We start from the raw sequence: 26174 nt of genomic DNA on the forward strand, positions 1-26174 counted from the left end.
TTTTTTGTTACCGAGGAAATTTGCGTTTACTGCTTTAAAACTTTCCCAAGCGTCCATTTCAATTTTCGTCATGTGTCTCACGAAATTAGTATCTCTTGTCAATATTCGAATCTGTGGTCCATGAAAGACTGCTTCTTTCAATTTAGCGTCTGAAACATTAGGGAATTTAAGGGATATATACTTATAGCATTGTCCATCTTTGTCTAACGCCTTGACAAATTGCTTCATAAGCCCCAGCTACATATTTGCCATTTGTGATTCGTATAATTAACTTTTTCAAGAAGCATTTTAACACTGTTATATTCTTCTTTGATGACCGTTGAGTGAGCTATAGGGGTAGGAGCGTAAGTATTCGTATTATGCAGTAAAACAGCCTTAATGCTGCGTTTTGACGAATCAATAAAAAGTCGCCATTCTTCGTCTCTGTATACATTTTTCTTCAAGTGGTTCATTAGTCCGTTAACGTCAGTGCAGTACACTAAAGACGTCTCTACGTCTTTACCGAAAAACTTTCTGAATTCTTTATCCCTGTCGCGATAGAATGAAACTTTTGTCTTTGGCTCTAGAAGATTTCTTGTTTTTAGAAATGAAGCGGCAAATTCAGCGCCGTCTTTCGGTAATCCAAGATCTCTAATACAATCATTTAGTTCTATTTGCGACAATAATATTGGAACCTTCAATTTCATTTTATGCACGCCATATTCGTCAACTTTTTCGTCAGTTTCATCGGAATCATCAAAACTATTTTCTGTTCTATTACTGGTTTCACTACCGCCTCCATGACGTTGACTTTCAACTTCCATTCTATCATCTTCTAAAGCGCTTAAATCAGTCTGGCGTGCATTTTCATTGATTTCAATTGCTCTTGTGACTGTACACACATTAATGTACGAAATGTTATTTTTATTTTTGGCGTTGAACCCTTTGACGGAATTCATGCAAAAGTAGCAGTCCTTCGCAATAACTGGATTTTTCCATGTGGTTGGTGTAGAGTACTTGCGGTACTTTTCGTTGTTTGAACTTTTTAGACGATACAACACAAGTCTGCAGGAATTGCAAATGACGTGAGGAACCCATTTTGTTTCTTGGTGCAGCAATTTACGGTCAAAACACTTTTCGTAAAGACTTTTCACTTCCACGTCGATTGATTTTCGCAAACTTCTCACTTCATATATACTGCAAATGTAACAGAATGTATTTTAGCTATTCTTGCAGGCATACGATTGAGAAATGCTTGCGGTTTTTTTCCTTGTAACATGAGACTCTACACCAATCAAGTGATCCATTGATGAAGAGCTACGGTTACATGACGACGACGTCGGAGAGCCCGCTTTCCCACCCTGACCAGACGCCGATACTGGGGTTTTTCCCTGCATCGTAATACACTTTTCACCTGTGTCTGCCATGACGGCATGAACGCCGTTTACCCAGGGACTCAGCCAATGTGGATCCGTTGCACACCGTCACCACGTGGAGGTGCCCTGGTTACAGACACAGGCGAATAATGCTAGCAACAAGCGGTTACGAAACTCCAGACATTTACTGCTATTAATGTCAAAATATGAAAGTACGCAAGAACAGGGTTGTCAGCGTAATCGGTTAGGTTAGTTCAAGTTTTGTTAGGTTACGATAGGTTAAACCTCTATGTAGGTTAAGCCGAAGCTGAATGTAACCGTACCGCAAACACAACGGGACAACACAATCAGTTTAATTGTGTTTCGTGAGGTTTGGTTAGGTTGGGTTAGGTTAGATTTATTTCTAGGTTAGGCTCGAGTTGACCCATTCGATGTAACACACATTTGCTACTGGGAAGATATGCTTCCAGAGCTTTACGTGTAGTTCAAAAAATTTCTGTTAATTCAGGTTAGGTGAGGTCAGGTTCGGTTGGGTAAAGTTATGTTAAATAAGTTGATATCAGGCAAGGGTTGATCCTTCACAGTTGTCGACATGTTTTTGAAGTGAAAATTTGAATCACTGGCATTATTTTGAAATTTATTTGCCTCAGTGCATGATTTTTCGTCATTTTTTGAGGTTATGGCTCAACCATGACGTGATGGATGATTTTTAATACCGAATTTGAGTTTAGCGCCCCAAAATACATAGGAATACGTGTGTCTGGTTACCACATCCGCACACTTTTTTTTTGTGTGGCTGTGTTATGATTTGGATGCTTACTTTTGAAGGTGTCGATGAGACTGTGTAGGCCCTACTCCTCCAGAATTAAACGGGTCTCGTTATCCATAATTTTTAATCACTCGGATTAGTTTAAGCAGTACGTTTGACGTTACCGAAATACGCGACTTCACCGGTATTATCCGCCATCATGGAAATCAACTTGCACACTTGTGCACGTGGTCCCACTGAACGAGTGCGCATGCTGGGTTGCATCTTTCGTTGGCCTAACTAAATAGTTTTGTTGGCTCAACAAAAATTTGTTCGGGACAACAAAATAAGGCAAATGAGGTATAAAAAGTAATAGTGGTAGTGTAAAGTTAAAAAAGCTATTTTGTATCAAATTTAATTGCTATATTCCAAAGTTTATATGCGAATTCATACACTCAGCCTTATACAATAAAATCCTTAGAGGCTTTTCTGCGCATTTAAATTTCTAGGGTACCAATCTGGCAATGATAATTATCGTTAGAATCACATTCCATTGTATTTGGATATTATTCTTCAGTTTATCAGAAGCTACTGCAGAAAAATAATTTCTCTTGTTCAAACTGCGATATATGTGTCTCTTTGTTTATAAAAATAGTTGTTTAAAGACAATCAATTACGTTAATATTTTATTTATTAGATGAAAAGAAATGATCTAGCAGTAAAAAGAATAACCCTTTAAAAGGTTAGATGGAGCTGGATCCGACAATGATGGAGTTTTTTTATTACATGATTTGAAAAATAGGTAGCTGCAAAGTCCATGATTCTTTCTTGAAAGTTTAAGATTTTCACTTGAAATCTAATAGATTTGGAGCGTTTTATATGCTTGAGAAAGCGTCTTTTTTGTAAAAGAATAATATATCAACTATTCATATTTTGAAAATGTTGCAATATTGATCAAATCATATTCCTGTCGAAAAAAGATATAATCAGTGGTGTAGTCAATGACTGGCGGGGTTTGACGGGGCATGGCGGTGGAGGCCTGACGGGGCCTGGCGGTGCCACGCCACCTATTTGTTGTTCAGAAAATGTTTCTAGTTAGTATTACAAGAGCAATTTGCACAATATTGAAAATTTGATTTATAAAGACAGAATTAAACCTAACTTTAGCACAACGAAACACTATATACGAGGTGTGTTCAAAAAATAAGGTGACTTTATGGTTTTCTCAAAAAATATTCATTTATTCCTCAATATTTATTTTGTCCCCTTCAAAGTAATCCCCCTCCGATATAATACACTTGTGCTAATGCTTTTTCCAATTATCGAAGCGCTTCTGATAATCATTTTGTGGTATAGCCTTGAGTTTTTTCAGCGATGCAGTTTTTATCTCCTCAATCGTTGAAAATCGATGTCCTTTCATGGGTCTCTTCAGTTTTTCGAAAAGAAAAAAGTCACTGGGGGCCAAATCCGGTGAATATGGAGGCTGAGGCATGACTGTGGTGCTCTTTTTGGTCCGAAAATCTTTCACAAGCACTTTCAAATTAAGCAGTTTTGGAAGCATAGCATGAGCCAACCGATATGGCAACATCTTCAGCAACTTCTCTGATGGTGATTCGGCGATTTCTCAACACCATTTCTTCCACTGCTTGAACGTTTTCATCTGTTGTTGACGTGCTGGGACGTCCAGAGCGAGGTTCGCCTTCGACATCCTCTCGGCCTTCTTGGAACAGCTTGTACCACTTATACACATTTTTTTTCTCATAGTAGACTCACCGTATGCAACTGTCAACATTTCAAGAGTTTTAGAGCACTGGATTCCATTTTTCACACAAAATTTAATGCAAACTCTTTGCTCCATTTTTTTCGAAAGAAGAAAATCGCCGAGCACACCAAACCCTTCTAACCTTTTACGCCTCTGCCAGAAAAACAGCACGAGCTATATAGTCAAAACTGTAAACATATGATCGTGACGAGTGTACCAACACAACAAATCGAAGGTGTATAAAGTGTAATGTTTAAAATTTCTGAAACTCAATAAACTGCTACTGGATTTCCTGGATCGTACCTTTATCTCTGTTAGCGGAGAGTAAACGAGCGTAGTCTGAAGTTGCGCACCGAGCTCTCCCACCATTCCCCCGATGCCACGGTTCTCTGCAGCGAGGAAGCCTACACTGTAAAAATACGTTTTAAAATTTCACTTCAAAGTGTAAATTGACACATATAAAATGTCACCTTAGATGCATTAAAATTACAGGTTGGAAAGCAAATTTCCACATGTTGTTTAGAATGATGTCTCTTACAGGTTTAATCCTAAGTTTGCATGAATTCATACGACATATTGAAAACCACTATGTTCAGAGTGTGTAAAAAAAGGACTCACGTTGTACATAGTAAAATTCCCCAAACTGGTAAAATTACCGACTGCGCACAAATGTCTATTTTCTAACGAAAATTTCTCCACTTTATAGTGATTTTAGATTCATCCGTATAATATTTTACATTTGTATAATTTTCGCGATAGAGCTTTTTTTTGCTCGTTTGTTCACGTGTTATGAGCGAACGTACACTTTAGTTTGCAAACTTTACAGCTCACTTTTGGCGAAAGCATAAATGCGAGTGACTGATTTTAAATTATAAATTTTATGTCATATAAGCTTACGTAATTATAAATAGATTCTTAATATGATCTTAACAATTTAAGTATTTGAGGTTAGGTTGATATTTTGAAGAAATTTCCCACTTTCTGTTGTTTTATTTAACGTCACATATTAAATTTCAGTTCAGTTGAGAATTTTACACTCTTGTACAATTTTAGACATTTCTATACTAATTTCACACCACTGCGCGTAACTATACTTTTTACATACGTTTAGCGTACTAAAATTCCACAAACTTTTTTTAGAGTGTTAGCTAAGCTCGGTGCGCAACTTCAGACTACGCTGGTATGCTACCTGTCTATTAGAGTCTCAGAGTATCGGGTACTTGCAATAAACGCAACAATGGTTTATAATCTATGGAACACTGATCGGTGTACGATTAGTAAAAGACTTTTGTGTATAAGCAAGTAAAAATGTCAAACTTCAAAAAATAAATCATTTTGAAAATGGTGATCCCAGAATCAGATATTCGAAATATATCTTTTTTTATTCCTGGCATATGTAATTTTTTTGAAGAAGTTTGAAATTTAAATTGTACAAATTTTGAGCTTTCGAGTGTTCGAAACCTGTCGCCCTGATAAATTTTATTTTATTTTATTCTTTCACATAATGAATTTTACATTTTCGCATGTAAAATTATCGGCCGAATTAGAATATCACAACAGATTCGTAAAGTTACTCCGATACACGAGGGTCCTTTTATTTACATTCACCAGAGATTTAATTAAATTACTATTACTATTACTATTACTAAATTTAATTTAATTAAATCAATAGATTTTTTACAGTGTATTATTTTTTAAGTGCCCACTGAAAAGTAAAAAATTTGTTAAATTTCGTCACTTTGGTCTGTTTATGAAAAAGGTTAGCCCGCTTAGTAGGATCAGTCAACGTGAGAATGGCGATAGTTTACCATAAAATAGGCTACCCAGGAAAAAAGAACCGATATTAAGAGAGTCGGTTTGAATTGCGTATCTGTCATTTGCAGATTAAAAAAATAAAAATGCAATTGGTTGGCCACATTTTGAATCGGTCACCTGTGCACGGTGCTTTAAATCTGCCATTCCACATACGTCAAAATGCTGAGTGAATAGAGTTGAATGAGGCTGACTAACCTGAAAGAATTCCTATGAGTATTCTACGATTCGCTAATGTGCATATGAATGGGTTAAGATTCAATTTGAAATGGAATTCTTCAAAGATCATATCCAATGGTTAAAATACGATGTGCACATAGCAATTTTCACCTCAGGCTGTTATAATTAATGCGATAATTTATTTATAAATTCAATAATTATTTAGTTGTAATTCTCTTTTTAAAGTAGTTTCATAAAATTACCCTGTACAGGAATTATTAGATTTACACTGAATTAAGCATCAGCAACATGGTGACATTTAACTTATTCAGTGCACATGCTAATGGATGCAGGGAGTCAACGTGTTAGAAACAAACTCCGCAATTTGCTTATATCCATTTACATCACCAACATCCAAATGTTTAGAATTTCAATACCCGCATTTTTGGTAAAGGCAATTTCGATCAGATAAAACGTGAGTGTTAGTCTTTGTAAATTGAAGATTCATATATGGTAAATGTGAAAAAAATAAATAAATTTTTAACATTTTGATGTGGTGTGATGCAAATATGTAAAAAAAAAATGTTCAGCAAAATCAATTAAAATACCTGAAAATAAATAGTCTGTAAATAAAAATAGACTACATGTATGCCAGGATTTTCTTAAAGGTGGCCATTGAACTATTTTTTAATTAATAATTTTAACTATTTAAATTATATTTGTTTTATTTAAATTATTAATTTTCTATCGAAATTATCGTTCCTCTATCGGTTAATGCTGATTCATAATCTCTACTGAATGCGTCGGAGAAAAAAAATTACGTGGCCGATTAAAAAAGTTGATTTCTCATTCAAAACTCACTCTAACCTATGGGCGGCTATCTGGAATTCCAGTGATAGATACGCCATTCAGAAGACCTCAAAACCCATTCAAATGCAAGTGAATCGATTTTTGTTTCCTGGGTAATGGGCTAATAAAAGTAAGCGGGGTAGAATATTTTCTACGCAAAACTTAATTTATCATAATTGTTTTCTGAAAGTGAACACTGTATATTAAGAATTAAATTTTAGAAAAGAATGAAAACCACTTCAGATAGGTAGGGGATGATCATGGACTTGGTCCAAACCTCAAATAGCAAGCTCCTCAACATTTATCTTCATAGCTCTGTCTTAAACCTGGAGTGAGGTCGGTCTTTTTGAATTCGTTTGTGTTGTCAGAAGTCTGTGCGCTCTCTTTCTAAACTCTAAGTTGATTGCATACAAATAATTATTAACTTAAAATATGACAAAGTCGTAAAGAAATACTGCAAAAAGAAATGCAAGCCTTTAAGGGGGTCTGACGATTTTAAACAACATACAATTAAGTAAAAATTAAAAAAATCGATTGATTTTAAGTACATGCATTAAAGAGAAGACTAATCAAAAATTAAAAAGTCGTATAATACTGGAACTTTATATTCTCGACAATTGCTTCTGTTGCATTTTCAAGGCCTGACATGGTTCTTCTTGACTTCGAGAAGCGAACCATGTTCTTTATTGAATTTTCGGCACCGTCTAACAAAAACATCATAGCCAAAGAGGATGAAAAGAAAGAGAGGTATAGAGACCTTACAAGGAAGTTGCGCCGATTATACCCTAATTATTCTGTTAAACTAATCGCCCTTATAATAGGCGCTCGTAAAGGCGCCAAGCTTTTACTGGTAATTAGCCCAAATATGCCCAAATATGTTCTAAAATATTTTATCTACAAAGAAATGGTTCGGACAAAGGTTGACCAGGAACGAGGAGCGCATTTCATTTTACCATCAATTTTACCTTACTGTCAATTTTCAATGTCAAATTGAGGTAAGACCATTTTCTTAAATGAGAACCCCTATTTTTGACTGCGGATTTAAAAAGAGCGGCGACTTTCACGTCACAATTGACCTGTTGAAAAATGCTTTTTGTGATGTTTGTTGTAAACTTTTGTTTACCCCGAAAAACCAAGACAATTCAGAAAAAGGGCAAAAATAGGGGTTCTCTTTTAAGAAAAGGGCCTTACCTCCATTTGACCTTGAAAACTGACATCAGGGTCAAAACTAATGGTACAGATTTTAAATCAAAATAGATCAACGCCCGTGCGCATGTGTGTATACACTCCCAGTAACACGCACCCACACACGCATATATGTATGTATGGGATAGTGCGTATGAGTGTGTTCAAAACTTTATATGAATGTGCGACCAGGCTACTTTTTTTTAGGACTACAACACTGGATATAATGTTTCAAGGTCAGGATATTAGTTAACATTTCTCTTTTGTTCGATTTGATTCTCATGGCTAAAACATGTGGTGTTTGAGTCGAACTCCCCTCTCTGGACAGGCCTGTTCTAAGCGTTTAAATGAACGACAATTTTATACTGATGACTTTGGAAACTAAAAAAAGTTTTGAAATATTTCTTCTTTTATATTGAAAATAATTTTAAATTGAAACCAAATTATATTGAAACCTTTTAAGTCATATTCTTTTACCTAAATGACTTTTTTGGATAGAAATTCTTTGAATGAAACTATTCTTTGGGAATAGTTTTTTAGAGTTTTTTAAAGTTTTAAAGTTTTTTAGAATACTGCGTGAATGACTGAAATGAGCAAGCCAAAAGATCATCTCGTATCGTTATACAACACTACCAAAAATTGATGAGGGGCTTCCTAAAATTGGCACTCTCACCCTATCTACAAGATTAAAAATAATAATCATATAAAGTATTTTTTTAATAAAATCATTTAAATGACTAACCAAATAGAAACTTTAAAATATAATATTTTAAAATAATTTATCGGAATAAAACTTAAAAATTCAAAATTGTAGTATATATTGTTTGACAAGCTTATTTCTGTTAACTACAAACATAAAATGTAAAACAAACATTCGATTATGAAAGTTAAGACAGATTAAGTGATTCCCTAGAAAGTCGATCCTGTAGGACAGAATTCAAGCTAGCTGCAAGTTATACTCAGAAATTCAAACATCTTGAACTCCTGGAGGATTCCTTGTGTCTTCAAAGAACACGAGAATGTTTATCCAGCAAAATGGAAGTGGAGATCACTGTCCCTTTAAATAAAACAAAATATTTTATCATACAACTTTTTCAGTGTAAAATTTTGATTTCCATGAAAGTATTTACATGCGGTTAATTTTTTACCCCACATTCATCACATAATTAAGAACGATATTTTCAAGAAATCTTCAAATAAATATGAGCACTGACACTGAATTTTCTCAACGTGTCTTCTATACACCAATTAATTTCGTTCTTACGAATTTTCCCCAAGGTCTGATAAGAAGACTAGACTCGTTTCTGAACGTAACCATACTTTTTTTATCTAAAAATTAATTTAATTAAACTTTTCAATGATCTGAAAGTCATCAAAGTATGATTAAATTTTAACAGGAATTAAGGTTTTGATTCTAGAACGAAATTTAATAGGACCGAACCACAAGTTTCTGCACTATGTATTAATATTAAAACCCTAAAGGATTTGCTGGGTGATTTTGATGGCACTTGGCCAGATTCGCCGAAATGCAAAGAACACTTCCAACTTCTGCAAAATACCTACAAATTCAACGAGGCCAAAGTAAGGTTATGGTAAGTAAAGGTAAGGTTTTATGGTGGTTCCTGTTTAAGCCTGAATTTATTGAAATATCAGTGCAAAAGCTACTAGTGGAATCTCCATCCACGTTAGACCATCGTTAATACAGATTGACATTCAGAAAAAAATTCTAAAGCCGCCTGTGGAAAACCTCGGAGTCATTCAATTACTTTTTCCTTAAAAAGCTGATTCCTGCAAACGCAGTACCGATTGAGGAAGAAGACTTGTTGGATTATCTGATAGATGGAATTCCGGATACGTCACTGTGTATTCAAACGAGCCTACTGTTACGAAAGGACTTCTGCAAGCGTTTGAGAGAATCATACAGCAGGTCAACAACGTGAATGATAATTTTCCTGATCAACAAATGAGCAACGTAGCTGCAATTCTGCTGGATCAGCATGAGTTAAGCAACTCTTCCGATAATACCCTCAATGCTAAATATCTCAAAATAAAGAAGTTCAAGGTCAACTCCACTGATGAAAGGCGCTCTCTCACTCTGGATACACTCCTAGATATAAGAAGCCCAATAAGTTTTTAAAGAAACCTTTTATTCCTATTAAGTTTTTTATCTCCTGAGATGAACGCGAGTATAATGGAATAAATAATAGTGCACTTGTTCGTTTAGGTTAAGTAACAGCGAATATTAGTATAAACGATGTCGAGCAAAATGCACGTCCTAGTGTCGTTACAAACAATACAATGACTAATTATGTTGTTTTGGGTCGCGATGCATAGTGGGCTTTCAATTTGGGATTAATGAAGTTAGCTGAATTAGAAGCTAGAGTCACTAAAGAAATATTTAATGTTAACGTCTCTATAAGCGAATTTCGAATGGACAAAACCGAAATAAGCTGACCCAGTGGGAACGAAATTTGGCGACGTCTTTACGACATCGTTAAGACCTCTTTATAACAACCTTACCACATCCTATATCAATATCGCTAAGGCGACTTTACGATATCGTAAATATGTCGTATGACCTGACGATGTCTTTAAGATATCGTAAAGACACTGTAACGACATGGACACAGGATGTCGTAAAGTTGTCGTAAAGATATCGTAACGCTGTCGTAAAGACGTCGCCAAATTTTGTGCCCACTGGGTTACGCTTGAAAGTTCATCGCCCTATTTATTTACCTACTATTGAAAGGCATAATCTACTAAATGGCATCTCCTTTTGACTCCCTATATTACTTTCAGAGGACAAAATTCTGAATATGTACCATGTGTATTTTATCGATTTTTAAACAAAATTAGGCTAAGAGATAGTTTATCCACTTCCTCTAATAGAAAACCAAATTGATAAATTGCTTGATAAAGGATATTTCATCTTTCTTAACATGAAAGATAGATTCCACTATGTTGAAATGGCGGAAGAATCAATTCGATAAACGTAATTTATAACACTCCTAGATAAACTATTTGAGAATACGTAGATTCTGTTTGGTCATAAAACGGTACCAAACCCGGAATATCAGGCAATTTCAGAGCTTCTTATGAAAATGCTTTAACTTTAGGAAATTCATAGATGGCCTTTCTGTCATTGCTGAATTCCTCTAGTATTTTCTTAGAAAAACTCTCCCCACTGCGCGGACAATTTTTGTCAAGCGCCGGGCACGCGGCTCGCTTAGCTTGCAAGCTTGATATGAGCGCGCCTCGGGCGTACGACTGTCGATTCTCGCGCTTCGAACTCGGTCTTTGTACTTCTTCCACATTTGTGCGCAGACCTTCTGTAAGTAAAGCTCAAAGTATCGACAACTGTAATTTAATGCTTGTGAATTCTCTTTAGTTAAAGCTCCTTTGGCTTTAAAGAACACATTCTCATCAGGTATCTCGTGCTTAGCACTCGAATTTGTCCGAAATTCAAACTTTTCTAGATTATGTTCACCTCTCTTAGGTTTATTTCTGTACCTCTGCCTGTTGCTGATTATTCAAATATTGCAAAAAAAAAGTAAAATTTTATAGTTAACGATGATTTTAATATTTTTTTCTTATTTTCCATTAAATTTCATTCTTAGCCATCCTGGAAAATGTATATCATTTTAATAAATGTATGTTATTACAATTCATAATAGAAATTAGTATTGAAATAAAAGTTTGTTCACTGTTTTATTTTAATAAAGACAAAGAAGTGCGCTACCTATTTGAAAAAGAACTGTGATTAAACATTTTACTGTACCTTTTGTCGTCTATCAATAAATTTAATGTGTTTATTTTAAATGTTATTGTTTATGATTCAAACTGAAAATATGCATTCTAGCGTGAGGTGGTTCTACACAAATTTTTTGATATAATTTAGGCGACAAATTTATTTAAATAAAATGTTATTGTAGCTTCCCGGGTGGAAATGTCGGTAGGGAGCCAGAATTCACCACCGGCGCAGTACTGGCCCAGTACTGCACATCAGTACAGACAGCCGATGGTTCGCCCGGTACTGGTAGATCGTTGGCTGCACGACCGGGGCGGCATTATGCCATTAGTACAAAAATAGACTTAAAAAAACACGTCTATAAATGTTGTCAGGGTATTTTGAAATGTCGAGAAATTGAATGTATACTTGAGGTGATAACATTTTTTTTCTATTACTTTTTTGAAGGAAAATATTCTAAGTTCCACCGTCATGAAACATTTTAAATGTTCAGAAAAAATTACATTGGATGTATGTCTTAATCGTTGTAGAATAGTCCAAAACACCTAAAAAGCAAAACATTACACGAAGGTTACGAGAAAAATGTTATTAAAAAAATTGTTGCGCGCCGTGGTAAAATTTAACAGTTTGTGTATTTTAAATTTTCATAACGTCGTATGATAATAAATAATTAGAAAAACAGAGCTCAAAATTTGGTGCATTAACTTACCTGAACTGTAGCTTATGATGATGGCTTTTTCACCAAGTTTCAACTAGTCGGTTTAGCGCAGTGTTTGGCACTCCCGACTGCTAGGCGATAGATTCAGATATAGATAAGTAGGTTCGGTCCCCCTTAGCGTTAGAAATTTTATTTGTAATATAATGCTTAAAAATGTAATATATGTATTCATTCTAAGCAGTGCCATTAACATGTATTGACAAAATACTCGCAGTAAATTATTATTTATTTCTTAAATACCTTTTTTATTATATCTTTAGATTATATAAATAGTGGGTGTTAAAATTGAACATATAGTTAGAAAATAATATTTTTGTAATTATAAATAATATTCGGATGATATGCAATCGTATGATGATGAATGAATGGCCTTTAAAAGAATTATATAATTTTTTGTCATTTTAAAAATTAACTCCGTCATTTTCGTACGCCAGCGGTTTGCCAGTAGTGCGCCAGTGTTGGCACGCCAATACCACCAAGAATTACAAGCCAGTACTGGCAAAGTACCGGCTCAGTACAGTTAGCTAGTACTGGAACTCCGCCAAGCTGTACTGGTCCAGCACTGGGCCGGTGGTATGTTTCTGCCTGGGTTGTGTCCTTCCAAAAAGCTCATTGTTATATTTTTAATTTGTTTTTCTAGCAAGAGTTTATAAGAAGTTTCTAGACATTTTTTGGTTAAAGAACTTTAAATTTTAAGAAATATGAATGAGATTAAAATCAAATTTCAAATCCTATTTAACATCCAATAATCAAGTTAATGTACGGAATTTCTGAAAATAAAACCAAGAATCCAATGACCAAATTTGGACAACCGCCATAAAATGTTCCTATTGGAATTTGGAAAAAGTTAAAAATTGTTTTACAAAATAAAATAAATAAATTCTTTTTTTTTTAATAGAAAAGAGGAAAGTAAAATCAGACCGAGAAGACTTGTAAGTGACGTAGCTAATTTAAAGATATGAAAATCCATGAATCGGAGAAACAGTTGATTGTTTCAGAAAAAAAATTACATTTTTTTAATATTTTGGTTTGAACGATTTTATTTTTTTTCGTATTTTCTGTATGGACTACATTTTTTCGCGAAAACGAGTAAAATGAGTAAAAACGAGTAAAAAAGATTGAGGTTAAACCAAGTTTGTTCAAGTTGCATAGATCTGAAGAAGAGCAACAGAAGGGCAGATTTAAATTTTCAGTTACTCTAACGACTTTGAGCTAAGGGAAAATCAGGGAGCGTGGGCCAGAAAGTGCAAAGTACTCTTCTGTAATATCGCAACTGAAAACAAAATTAGTATTTAAATTAGTATTTTTCAGGAGTCTCTATATATAAAGACTTCTCAAAAATTATTGAAAGTTTTACTTATTCGGATCAATTGAAACATAGATTGAGGAGAAAGATCCCAAGTGCGAAGTCACATACAGCTCAGCATTGGCCCATAGTCGACAAAAATATTGCCGAATCTCGGCTGCCATCATCGCGCCAATAACGGAATGATAACTATGGCTTGCACTTGGCAGCCAAGGTTTGGCTGCCATTGTCGGCCCAACACTGGGTACCAATATCGGACCAACATGGATGCCGGAGTTAATTCAAAAACTGATTAAAAAATCCTTGAATTTATCTTAGGACGCATCTGCTTTATCCATTCATCATTATACGACTGAATATCGTTCGAATATTATTTAGAATTTCAAGAATTGAAACTTCATTTAAACATTTTGGTTAATTTTAACGACTACTGCTATAGTCTGAGGATATGAAAAAGATTTAATTAAAAAATAAATATTTATGTATTGCGAGTACTTTGAATATGAATATTAATGGTCCTGTTCAGACTGAATACATATATTACATTTTGAACATTATATTACAAATAAAATTTCTAACGCTACGGGGTATCGAACCTATGTGTATATACTTAAACCTATCGCCTAGCAGTCGGGAGTGGTAACCACTTCTCTAAACCGACAAGTTGAAACACGGTGAAAAAGTCATCCTCATAAGCTACAGTTCAGAAGAGTTAATTTAAATGTAAAATACACGAACTGTTAACAGGAATATCAATACAATACTTTTTTAATAAATACTTTAAATCGATTACAGTTTTTCTTCACGTAATATTTCGTTTTCTCCGCTGTAGGCTACTTTACAAGTTTTTGCAATGACAGAAAATGTAATTTTTCATAAACATTAACAATTTTTAATGACTGAACTACGACTGAAATATGATTTCAAATTTGCGTGAGTTTAAGAGGTATTCAGGAATTTTGAAACGATTAGAAAATAATTTAAATTTGTAGAAATTTTTTAAAGAATTTTTTAAGGTTTCACCAAAATGAAAAAATTCTTTTAGGTTTCTACGAATAATTAATACAATTTTTTATTTTGAAAAATTGATTTTAAAAAATTCCAATATATTTTAAACTATGATTAAAATAGTCGATAAAGAATCTGGAGATTTTAATGCAATTCTTTTCATTTTGCCGAATTTCAAAGAAAATCAGGAAAAATTTAAATAGTGTTTAATGATTAGAAGGGTTAAAAGGTCCGACAAGATTAGAAACAGAACTTTTTCAAGATTGGTAGGAAAATTTGCAATCAATTTTTATTTTAAAAAACGTACTTTATGAAAATATTAAAAAAGGGTTTTAAACATGTGAAAGGATTTCCTAAAATTTAAAAGAAGACTGTAGAAGATATCAAAGGAAAATGTTTCAATTTGGAAGATTATAAAAAATAGATCAAAATCGAAATAAAAAAAAAATTCGGAAAAATTTGAATAATTCTCAAAGATTAGAAGACCTGACAAGATTAGAAAAAAAAGAATTATTTTCTTAATTATCGTGTGAAAATTTTTAATGATTTTTTATTTTGAAAAATGTGCTTTAAAAGAAAATTAAATAAGATTTTTAAACACATCAAGCAATTTCCTAAAATTTCGAAAAAGAGTGTAAAAGGTTTTAAAATCAACATTTTTAAATTCGATAACATTACAAACTTTTTTAGAATTTAAATAATCGAATAAATTCAATAAATATTGAGTAGAATTGATGAGATTAAAAAAGAATTTAAACTTCAGAGGAGTTTTAGAAACGTAGAATAAAATGATTTAAAAAACTGAAAAACATAAAAATTCTTGTAGAATAATAAGAAAGATGCGCCAAAAGATCACCATTTTTTAAAATTATTTCGTAATTTTGCCATATTATATAATTTTAGAAAAAATAAGGAATTTAATTCTTATTAAGCCTTTTTGTGCATGTTTGTTGCACCATTTTTTGTCATGTTTATGTTGGTTTGTGAAATTATCTTTCAAATTTCAGTAAGTTTACGAGATTTACAGAAATTTTGAAATGATTAAAAAACAATTAAAACTTGCAAAAAAACCAGGAAAAATTTGAATAATTCTTTAAGGTTAGAAGGTCTGAAAATATTAGAAAAAAGAATTATTTTATAAATAATTGTAAATAATTGTTTTGGAATGAATTCTAACTGAAAATTGAAAAAAGATTACAAAACATTTTTTATGGTTTCCTAAAATGTTTAAAAAATACGTAAAATATTTTGAAGCAAAATGTTGTAGTTTTTCCATATTACTTAACTTTAGATAAATTAAGGAACATAATTCTTTCAAACTTGAGTAAGTTTAAGAGATATTCAAAAACTTTCTCACGATTCGAAAATAATTAAAACTTGTAAAGAGTTTTAAAGGAATAATTAACATAATTTTTTATTTCAAAAAATTAATTTGAAAAGATTATTTTTTTAAATTTCAAAACATTGCATAAGATTTCAAATATTCTCAAAGCACCTGAAAACTTTAAAAGCATTTTTTTTCAATTTTGCAGAATTAAAAAAAAATCAGAAAAAAATGTGAATCATTTATAAAGATTAGAGATAGGAAGTCTAAAAAATTAGAATAACAGAATTATTTTTCTAATAATCGTGTGAAAGTTTTTAATAATTTTTTATTTAAGAAAATGTACTTTAAAAAAAATCTAGCAGATTTTTAAACACATCAAACGATTTCCTAAAATTTAAAAGAAGAGTGTAGAAGATTTTAAAGCAAAATGCTTCAATTTAATAAGATTAAAAAGTAAATTATTAAGTGAATTCAGGAATTAGTTAGTAGATTTGATAAGATTCAAAAAAATTTCAGGTTTTCAGGAAAGGTTTGAGGAGAATAAAAATAGTTTCTTAAAATGCTTGGGAAAATTTAGAAGATAAGGAAATTTTTTTCTACATGATGAATGATTTTTTTTTTTATTTCTAATAAAAACTTGAGTGAGTTGCCAATATCTTAAAGAATTCAATTCAAAACGTTTTAAATAGATAAGAAATTTTCTTAATATTATTTTTAATATTAATACTTTTTTTTAAACTGTACTCTCTATACATTAATTTTTTTATTTAAAAATAATAATGCTTTTATAAATATTGCCAAAATTTATTTGAACATGATTCACATTAATTTTTATTTAAAAAATTCCTCTGAATATTTTGTGTCTTTTTAATTTTACGATATTTGCGTACCATGTTTGACCTTAGGAAAGGGATTTCAGGAATAAAATTATAAAAATATATCTATTAGTTAGTAAAATACTATAAAGAATCGCCTTTTAAATTATAGTTGAAGTTAAATAAATAGATATTTCCCTTATCGTTTTTCAGCATATGATTTTTCACTAAGCGTAAGGCAGATTAAAATACACTTAAAAAATAAAAATAAGAAAATTCGGAAATTCATGCAGTTTTCTGTTCAGAAAATCCCACACATTTTTTAATGAAATTTCTTTCCACACCAAAGTCTAAGGAAAATTTTACAACATTTTATTCAAATAATGATTAGTCTTTTGAATGAGGTCAAGTTACTAACTTTTTGGCTTTTTCTCTTAAAATCCTCAAAATTGTGATTATAGCCAAAAATAGCATAAAAAGAGATGCATCAAAAACGAACCTAGAGGACTTAAAATTTTGTTATTTTATTGTATTTATGAAAATATTATAAAAATTTGAGTCTTTTTAAAAGATGTTTAGGATATTTAGAAGTTTAGAAGATATCAAGGAATAATTGATACATTTTTTCAAGTTTTTAAAAATTTCTAATACGTTTAGAACAAAATAAATTAAAAAACAATATTTTTAACTTACTGCATTTTTCTTAAAATTTTAAAAAAGCATTCAAGATGTAAAAAACTATATTCATATAATCTTCTAAATTTTTCACAGGAATTTTAAGAAAAATAATTTTATCTCCTTTAAATCTTTCGGAATTCCCTTAAAGCTTCGAAAGTTTTTTGTTTTGAAATCTTTGAAAATATACATTTATAAAAAATTTAAGTTTAAAATTAGATTTGAATCTCTTCCATCCTTCTAAATATTTCTTGAATTTACTGGATTATTCAAATTTTTTTTAAACTTTTTAATTTTATCAAATTGAAACATTTTGCTTTAAAATCTTCTACACTCTTCTTTTAAATTTTAGGAAATCGTTTGATGTGTTTAAAAATCGGCTTGAATTTGTTCTAAAGTAAATTTTTTTATTAAAAAATAATTATAAACTTTCACACGATTATTAGAAAAATAATTCTGTTTTTCGAATCTTGTCAGACCTTCCAATCTCTAATCTTTAAAAATTATTCAAATTTTTCCTGATTTTTTTAAATTCTGCAAAATTAAAAAAAAATGCCTTTAAAGTTTTTCAAATGTTTGGAGAATTTTTGAAATCTTTTGCAATCTTTTGAAATGTTTAAAAATAATCTTTTCATATTAATTGTTTGAAATAAAAAATTATGTTAATTATTCCTTTAAAAATCTTTACAAGTTTAAATTATTTTCGAATCGTTTCAAAATTTTTGAATATCTCTTAAACTTACTCAAGTTTGGAAAAATTATTTTCCTTAATTTTTCTACAGTTTTCTAATATGGAAAAATTACAACATTTTGCTTCAAAATATTTTACGTACTTTTTAAACATTTTAGGATATCATAAAAAATGTTTTGTAATCTTTTTTCAATTTTCTGTTAGAATTCATTCCAAAACAATTATTTACAATTATTTATAAAATAATTCTTTTTTCTAATATTTTCAGACCTTCTAACCTTAAAGAATTATTTAAATTTTTCCTGATTTTTTTTGCAAGTTTTAATTGTTTTTTAATCATTTCAAAATTTCTGTATATCTCGTAAACTTACTGAAATTTGAAAGCTAATTTCACAAACCAACATAAACATAACAAAAAATGGTGCAACAAACATGCACAAAAAGGCTTAATAAGAATTAAATTCCTTATTTTTTCTAAAATTATATAATATGGCAAAACTACGAAATAATTTTAAAAAATGGTGATCTTTTTTTTAAATTTTCTCTCAGAATTCATTCTATTCCATTTTTTGTTGAAAAAGAATTTTTTAATTAAAATCCAACTATACGTTTAAAAATGTAACTATTCCGTTGTAAATTCGATTATGTGTTTTTTTTTCTTTTAAACATTTTTCAGTTGAAAATTAATTTCTTCCATCTAAAATTAAACTATTTAAAAATAACTATTAGGTTGATAATTTAACTGTTTTGTTGAAAATTTGATTTTTTGTTTTTGAAAAAAAATTTCTTTTACTAAATATTTAACTGTATCATTTTTGGTTGAATTTTTTTTATATGAAATTAACCTTCCTCAGTCAAAAATTCTTTTTTTTGTAGAAAATTATTCTTCTTGTTTAAAAATTAATCTATTTTAATCAAGAATGAATTTCTTTGGAGCAAAATGGATTTTTTGGTCAAATTTCGTTTATTTTTGTATAAAGTGGTTAAAAGTTGATCTATTTTTTTTGGAAATTTAAATATTTTGCTGAAACATTGTTGGTTGTAAATTGATTTTTTAAACTGATAATGTAACCTTTTTTCGTTGAAAATTAATCTATTTTGTTAACAAAATTTTTTGTTATTTTAAAATTGATTTTGAACATTTTTAATTTCTGTTTGCGGTAGAAAGTTATTGGTTTGAAAATTAAAGTATTTGCTTGCAAATTAAATTTTTTGTTTGGAAATTTAAATATTTTGTTGAAACTTTGATTTTTTGGGGTTGATAATTATTTTTCAACTGGAAATTTATCTATTCGATTTTTCGTTGAAACATTATAATTTTAGTTGAAAATTAATTCCTTTCGTTGAAAATTCCATTTTTTGCCTGGAAATTTCACTAGTCCATGTTTGGTCGAAAACTTGTTTTTTTCTGTTTAAAATTCGTTTCTATAGATCAAAATTGAACAATTTTGTTGACACTTCTTTTTCTTGAAAAATTTTCTATTTTGGCGCACTTCGAGTATCGCACGTAATTCCGAAATCCTAGGATCTCGTTTTTGGCATACAGAAAGATTCCATTCGAAAGGATTCTCTTCTACAACAAGAATCTCAAAAGATCGATTCAAGGCATGAACATACTGCATGCGCAATCCTGGTCGATGCTCTGTCTCGTAATCATAATGCTGTAACTCCACAACCCAGAGTTCAATTCGCGGCTTCATATCTTTTTTGACTAGGGCAAGCTATAGAGAATTGCAGTCCGTCACTATTTTCAATTTAATTCCCTGCAGATAAATACGAAAACGTCGTAAAGCGTAAATAATAGCAAGCATCTCTAACTCGAAACTGTGATATCGGCTCTCAGTTTCAGTAGTTCTTTCTAAAAAAAAAAAAAATTGGATGAAACTTGTGATAAATTTTTTGTTGTAACAAAGCTGCTCCAATCCCTATTGAGCTGGCATCACAGTGTAATTCCGTACGATCTCGAGGACTATAAATAGCCAATAATACTATTTCCATTAATTTATTTTTCAACGTCTGGATTGCATTAATTTCAGATGTACCGATCTGAAACTTAACGTTTTTCTTCAAAAGATTGTACAAGGGTTTAGAAATTACACAGCCGCACAAAAAAAATTCTGACCTGCAGGTTTGACTATGTGTACTGTAAGTATTTGTGGTCGCTGAGTCTGAATCCGGAGTCTATTTGACCCCATCAGATCAGGATTTTGACACTACCTCAAAAAACCAATAACTCGCTGGTTTTTGGGGTTGCTAATTACAAATCTGATATTATTTTTTCAAAATTCAAAATGGCAGATCCAATATGTGTCTGCAGCTAGGGCACCTCCCCATGGTGACGACGGGCAACGGAGAAAATCCGTGAACCGGCTAAGTCCCTGGATCACGGCTTTGATGTCGTCATGACAGACACACGTAGGAAATGTTTTACGGTGCAGGGTTTCGAATCCCCAGTATCGGCGGCTGGTCAGGGTGAGAAAGCGGGCTCGCAGCCGTCGTCATCATGCAACCGCAGCTCTACATTGGTTGTTGACTCGGCTAATGTACAGTACAATGCGACCCGAAGAAGTAACAATCCATGTCAGGAGTGTGATATCAATCGTGATGTGTTTTATTACATTTGCTGTAAGTACGAAGTTAATTCAATGCGAAAGAAAATAGATGACAAAGTTACGTAGAAGGAAATTTTCGACTTGCCTATTGGTGACCATTCATGGGCTCCCAATATAATTTGTAATTCTTGTCGAATAACGTTGAACCGTTGGAAAAGAGATAAAAATGAAACTAAATTTTCTAGTCGAACAGAATGGAACAAACCTCTTCGTGAAGATTATTTTTTTGTTTGTTTGAATAAAGTGAGTAAGAGTTACACTGTTAAGAATAAACACAAAATAGAGTACCAAACAGTGATATCAGTAAATGCTCCAAAAGACAGTGCAGAGTTCTTAGCTTCGTTTATGAAAACGAGAAATTTCCTAGAACCTAGCACAAAAGTCTCAGAGTATCGAAATCGAGACGTAGACTTTTGGAAGTATTTTTATAAAGAGGAGAATTTGATATTATGCACTGACATTAACGGACTCATGAATGAAATGAAAGAAAATTGCTACAAAGCAACAGATTGACGACTCTTCATTGACTCTTCCAAAAGAAGTATCAAGGCAGTATTACTGCATAATACCAACGTTCATGCTCCTATACCTGTAGCTCACTCGACTGTAATGAATGAAAATTATGAAAACATGGTAATACTTTTGAATAAAATTGGCTACGAGCAACAGAGATGGCAGATCTATGGAGATTTAAACATTTTAACCATATCACTTGGACAACAGTCTTGTTTCACGAAGTACCCCTGCTACTTATGTTTATGGGATAGTAGAGACCGAGAGTATCATTACAAGGTAAGAAATTGGCCAACTCAAAAGCCTCTCAAACCTGGGTCACGTAATGTTATCCATGAATCCCTTATAAATCTATCAAAGGTTCTAATTCCTCCTCTTCATTTAAAGATAGGTTTTATAAAACAGTATGTTAAAGCTCTTCATAAGAACAGTAAATGTTTCAAGCATTTGCAAAAGGTATTGCCTAAACTTTCTGATGCCAAAATTAAAGAGGGAGTGTTTGATGGTCCTCAAATTCGGAAACTGTTCAGGGATGATGAGCTTATCAAAACAATGAATGCTAAGGAAAAAGCAGCCTGGCTTAATTTTCGAGCAGTTGCCGAAAACTTCATAGGAAACAGAAAAAGTCCACAATACAAAGAACTAGTTGACAAGATGATCACGGACTATAAAAAACTAGGATGCTTGATGAACTTGAAGCTGCATTTTCTGCACTCTCATCTTGATAAATTTCCGGAAAACCTGGGACACTTTAGTGAAGAACAAGATGAACGTCTTCACCAAGATATTAAAGTTGTTGAAACTCGTTACCAGGGACGCTGGGATGTTAATATGCTTGCAGACTTTTTCTGGATGCTAAACAGAGAAACACTGGGACAAAACAGGAAACGAAAAGAAATCCTCTACATAGATCGCTTGAAGAGAAAAGAACTCGATACAGCTCAAAAAAGAGAATTAAAGTAATATGCCTTTCCTCAACAAGTTTACCAATCATCCATTTTATTAGCTGCATGATGTAGAAAATTCGATCATGCAACCTCCTCGCGGTGTACATCGGGTAAGGCCAATTTCCATGGTCCATTATTTAGTAAAATGAACGTGAAAATATAGAAATTTATACCAGTGACCCCGAATACTCCCGAGTAACGAGTTTGAAGCGAATCTGATGCATTTTAGCAAAAAGAGTCCACCATATTGGATCCGCCATTTTGAATTTTGAAAAATAATATTAGATTTGTAATTAGCGACCCGGAAAACCCGCGAGTAACGAGTTTCTAGCGAATCGGATGAATTTTTCCAAAAAGTGTCCGCCATATTGGTTTTTTAAGATTATGTCAAAATCTTGATCCGATGGGGTCAAATGGACCCCGGATTCGGATTCAGTGACCCCAAAAACGTATAGTAAACATAGTCAGACCTCCGGCTGAGAACTTTTTTTTGTGTGGCTGTGTTATTAAAAATGATTCTATGAATTTCCGGAAATATTGGCATATTCCAAAAAAACGTTGAATCTGCAGCAATGTTCTTGGGGTCGGGAATCTTTCTATGGCCTCTAGGCCCCTTTTTGAAGGTCGTATACCTTCTTCCGCGATTTCATAACCTAAGTATTCTATTTTGGGGAAAAAGAAATGACAATTTGTCCAATCGTAATTCAATAGTCCAGATTGCCATCATGATGTCATGCAGATATATAACCACATCTTTCGATTTAATTAAATCTGCAAATGATTCATTAACAAACCTCTGAAATTTAGAAGAGGCAGCTGTTAAGCTAAAAGGCATTTTAAATATTCAAATTGCCCCAAAGGTGTAACAAATTATGTATATTTCATAGAATCTGGAGAAACATGAATGTGGTGAAAACCATCTTTCAAGTCAAGCGAACTGAAATACTTTTTGCCTTGCAATTTATCGAGCTGATCTTCTATCAATGGAAGAGGATAGTTATCAAGTAATGTGAATTTATTTAAGGTTGTGTAATCTACACACATGCGTAACTCACAATTTCTCTTTCTAATTACCACAACAGGTGACGCCTATTTAGATTTACTAGAACATATAACATTCCTTTCCATTAAATTATCAAGAATTTTGCCTAATTTACCTTTTTCATCATAAGAAATTCGTCTAGGAACGTTTAATTTTAATTCAGCTTTCACCTCGCTCAGGCTTCAAGTTTTTTCCGCTTAAATTGTTCAGGAAATTTCGTTCGTAATTCACGCGATAACTCTGGATTAATAATTAAATCGTCGATTGGACATCTCTCGACCAGAAAAATATCTAAAATCATTATTTCCTGCATAACTCTATCTATTGTTATTTGGACCCAAATTTTCCCTTAAAAAATCAAATTAGAGTTATTAATTCCAGCATATTTATCCGAAACAAAGTTGCAATCTACTTGTTCACTATCAACGAACCTAGATTTTATAAAACTTACAGCACTACACCACTATCCAACATACAGTCTAATTGTATTGTACTTTTTTCTATCTACCATTCTAATCACGACAGTTTTAAAGAAAGCATCTTCTAAATGAGATACCTCGTCTACGTTATTAATCGAAGTTTTTTCCTTTGGGCAGTCCTTGGCGATATGGCCTTCTTCATAACAGACATAGCATGCACTTTTCTTTGATTTATGACATTTCCTCGTTGTATGTCCTGCTTTACGACAGTTGTAACATTTGAAATATCGTTTCTGTCCTTCCTTCTTCAGTTGATTTGTGTAAGATGTGTTGGAAAACTCAAATGATTTTGAGTAACTTTTTAAATACATTTTAAATGGTTTTATTTCAAGTGAGATTTTGTTGAAATCTTTCAAATGGTCAGTTGCAGATATAAAAGATCTGATACGAGCTTGATTTTGAAGTTTCACATCAGAAATACCGTCGATTAGATAATCGATTATTTCATCCATTTCTACTGGAACTTGATTTCCGAGAATAATTTTTTTGTGGTAATAACTACTAAATTCCTCACAACTCTGCCACTTTCTTGTCTCAAATAATCTTCGTCATTCGAATTTACTTTGGCAGCGATCGAACATTTTTCTCAAGTCTTTAAGTAGGTTATTCATAGACATCTCGATGTGCTCAGGTTTAGAATGAAACCACTCCAATGCATTTCCTTTCGATTTAGAACTAAGAAGAATTTTAGCAAGATTTTCGTCTAGTTCGTACGTAGCAAATAACAATAAAAGTCATTTCTCCCATTCATAAAAATTGCGGTCAGAACCAGGAAATGCACTCAGTAGGTCACAAATTGCTTTGATATATTGGCAATGGTCGCGAATGTGATATACTTATTTGAGTAGAAACATCGTGTTGAATTTCATTCTTGCGACGCAGTAGCTGCAATTCTCTCGTCAGCAAGTCTCCTACTCTTCTCATGAGATCCAGTTCACGTTGCATTTGATTCAAATTTCTTGTTTCTTGAGTTTCTCCTATGTAATTTTTCGATTTAGATATATTTGAGGTAGTTTGCTGTTCTCTATGAATGTCTACTTCTGTTGACACAACTTCAAATTCTGAAATGTCTTCCACCCAAGCTCCTGATGGGTCATTCTCTTGTAGACGAGCAATTAATTCCGATTTTGCACCAGCCAGTGACAGGTCTTTTCTTCTTAAAATATCCTTCAATTGTCAAACTGTAAAATCTTGAGGATTTTTCATTTTTATATTATTTGTATAAAAAACCTGTGCACACAGGGAACAAGGAACATACAGCAATTCTGTAATTTTGCACACAGCAGTAGGAGACGTCACACAAAGCGATCTCAGTCTATACACATAGAACAAACTTGAAACGTCGCACACAGCAACCTGGAGATTATGCACACATCAGTCCAGATACGTCTATTGAGTCATCATGACATTGTTCCACTTCTGAAAACTATAGGGGGCAACTTTTGTGGATAAAGGTGAATACATTCAAGAATTCTCGTTTTAAATAGATGTTTATTTTCAAAAGGGAAGTGACAAGTCAAAATTAATAACGACGACAGACTCTTGACAAGTTAAACTCGGATGAACTAGCTTCACACCTTTATATATTTTATTAAAATTTCACTTTCAGTTATGTGAAATGGAATAGGGTAATATTTGATATAAAAAAATCAATTAATAATATAAATTCATTGTAATTTAGTTCGCGATTCAGTAAGAAAAAATAAAAATAGTTAACAAGGATTACCTGACAGTTGCTAAAATGAAATTTTGAGATTCTGTAGAAAGTCATCCATTACTTCACACATACGTACACATACCATGCAATTCATAAGAATACTGTCGGTATATATATATATATACATTTGGGCTTAAACAATTACATTAAATTACAATACAATAAATATAATAATATACTCACACGCTTTTAACGATATTAATGCTTTTAAAAATTGTAAACACTGTGACGGGTTTCGAACCACCTAATCTAACAAGGAAGGTACTCTAGATGTCCCTCGCCGAGTTTATTCTCCCTAATGTACGTTTTAGTACTCGAAAAACTGAGCGACACGTATTTTTTTAACTGTGGAAACACAATTTAAGGGAGCAAAACAGCCCCTCAAGGATAGGGGTCTCAAGTGTCGATTGTATAGTTTTATATATAAAGACCAAATTATTCCGATTAAACCTATTTTAATACATCCAATATAAATAAAAAAAAATACAAGAGGGTACACCACCTCTACAAATATTTAAATATTTTCAAATGATTCAGAATTTTTATTTTTGTACTTGAGAGTTTAAATAACTCTTTTGTGATCTTTATAGTTCTGTTTTGTATTAAATACTAAAATAATTGTCCCCTTTTTCTAAATGCAGTTATGTCCTTCATTTACTAAACTAATTGGGTAAATTTTAATGGACGAATTTTCTCCGTGTACCAG

General features: G+C 32.2%; 1 protein-coding gene across 2 annotated transcripts in view; it reads right to left on the minus strand.

Annotated features, from left to right (window-relative positions):
• LOC117173217 overlaps positions 1 to 26174 on the minus strand; it is a 123993-nt gene that overhangs the window by 18846 nt on the left and 78973 nt on the right. The window contains exon 2 of one of the 2 annotated variants that reach the window (XM_033361683.1): positions 4169 to 4274. The exons of the other annotated variant lie outside the window; for it this stretch is intronic. Coding sequence (XP_033217574.1) covers positions 4169 to 4234 — 66 coding nt within the window. The 5' untranslated portion in view covers positions 4235 to 4274. The remainder of the gene's footprint in view (positions 1 to 4168; positions 4275 to 26174) is intronic. 2 annotated transcript variants of the gene reach the window in all.

Source organism: Belonocnema kinseyi, chromosome 1, assembly GCF_010883055.1.
Source record: "Belonocnema kinseyi isolate 2016_QV_RU_SX_M_011 chromosome 1, B_treatae_v1, whole genome shotgun sequence".
NCBI lineage: Eukaryota > Metazoa > Arthropoda > Insecta > Hymenoptera > Cynipidae > Belonocnema > Belonocnema kinseyi.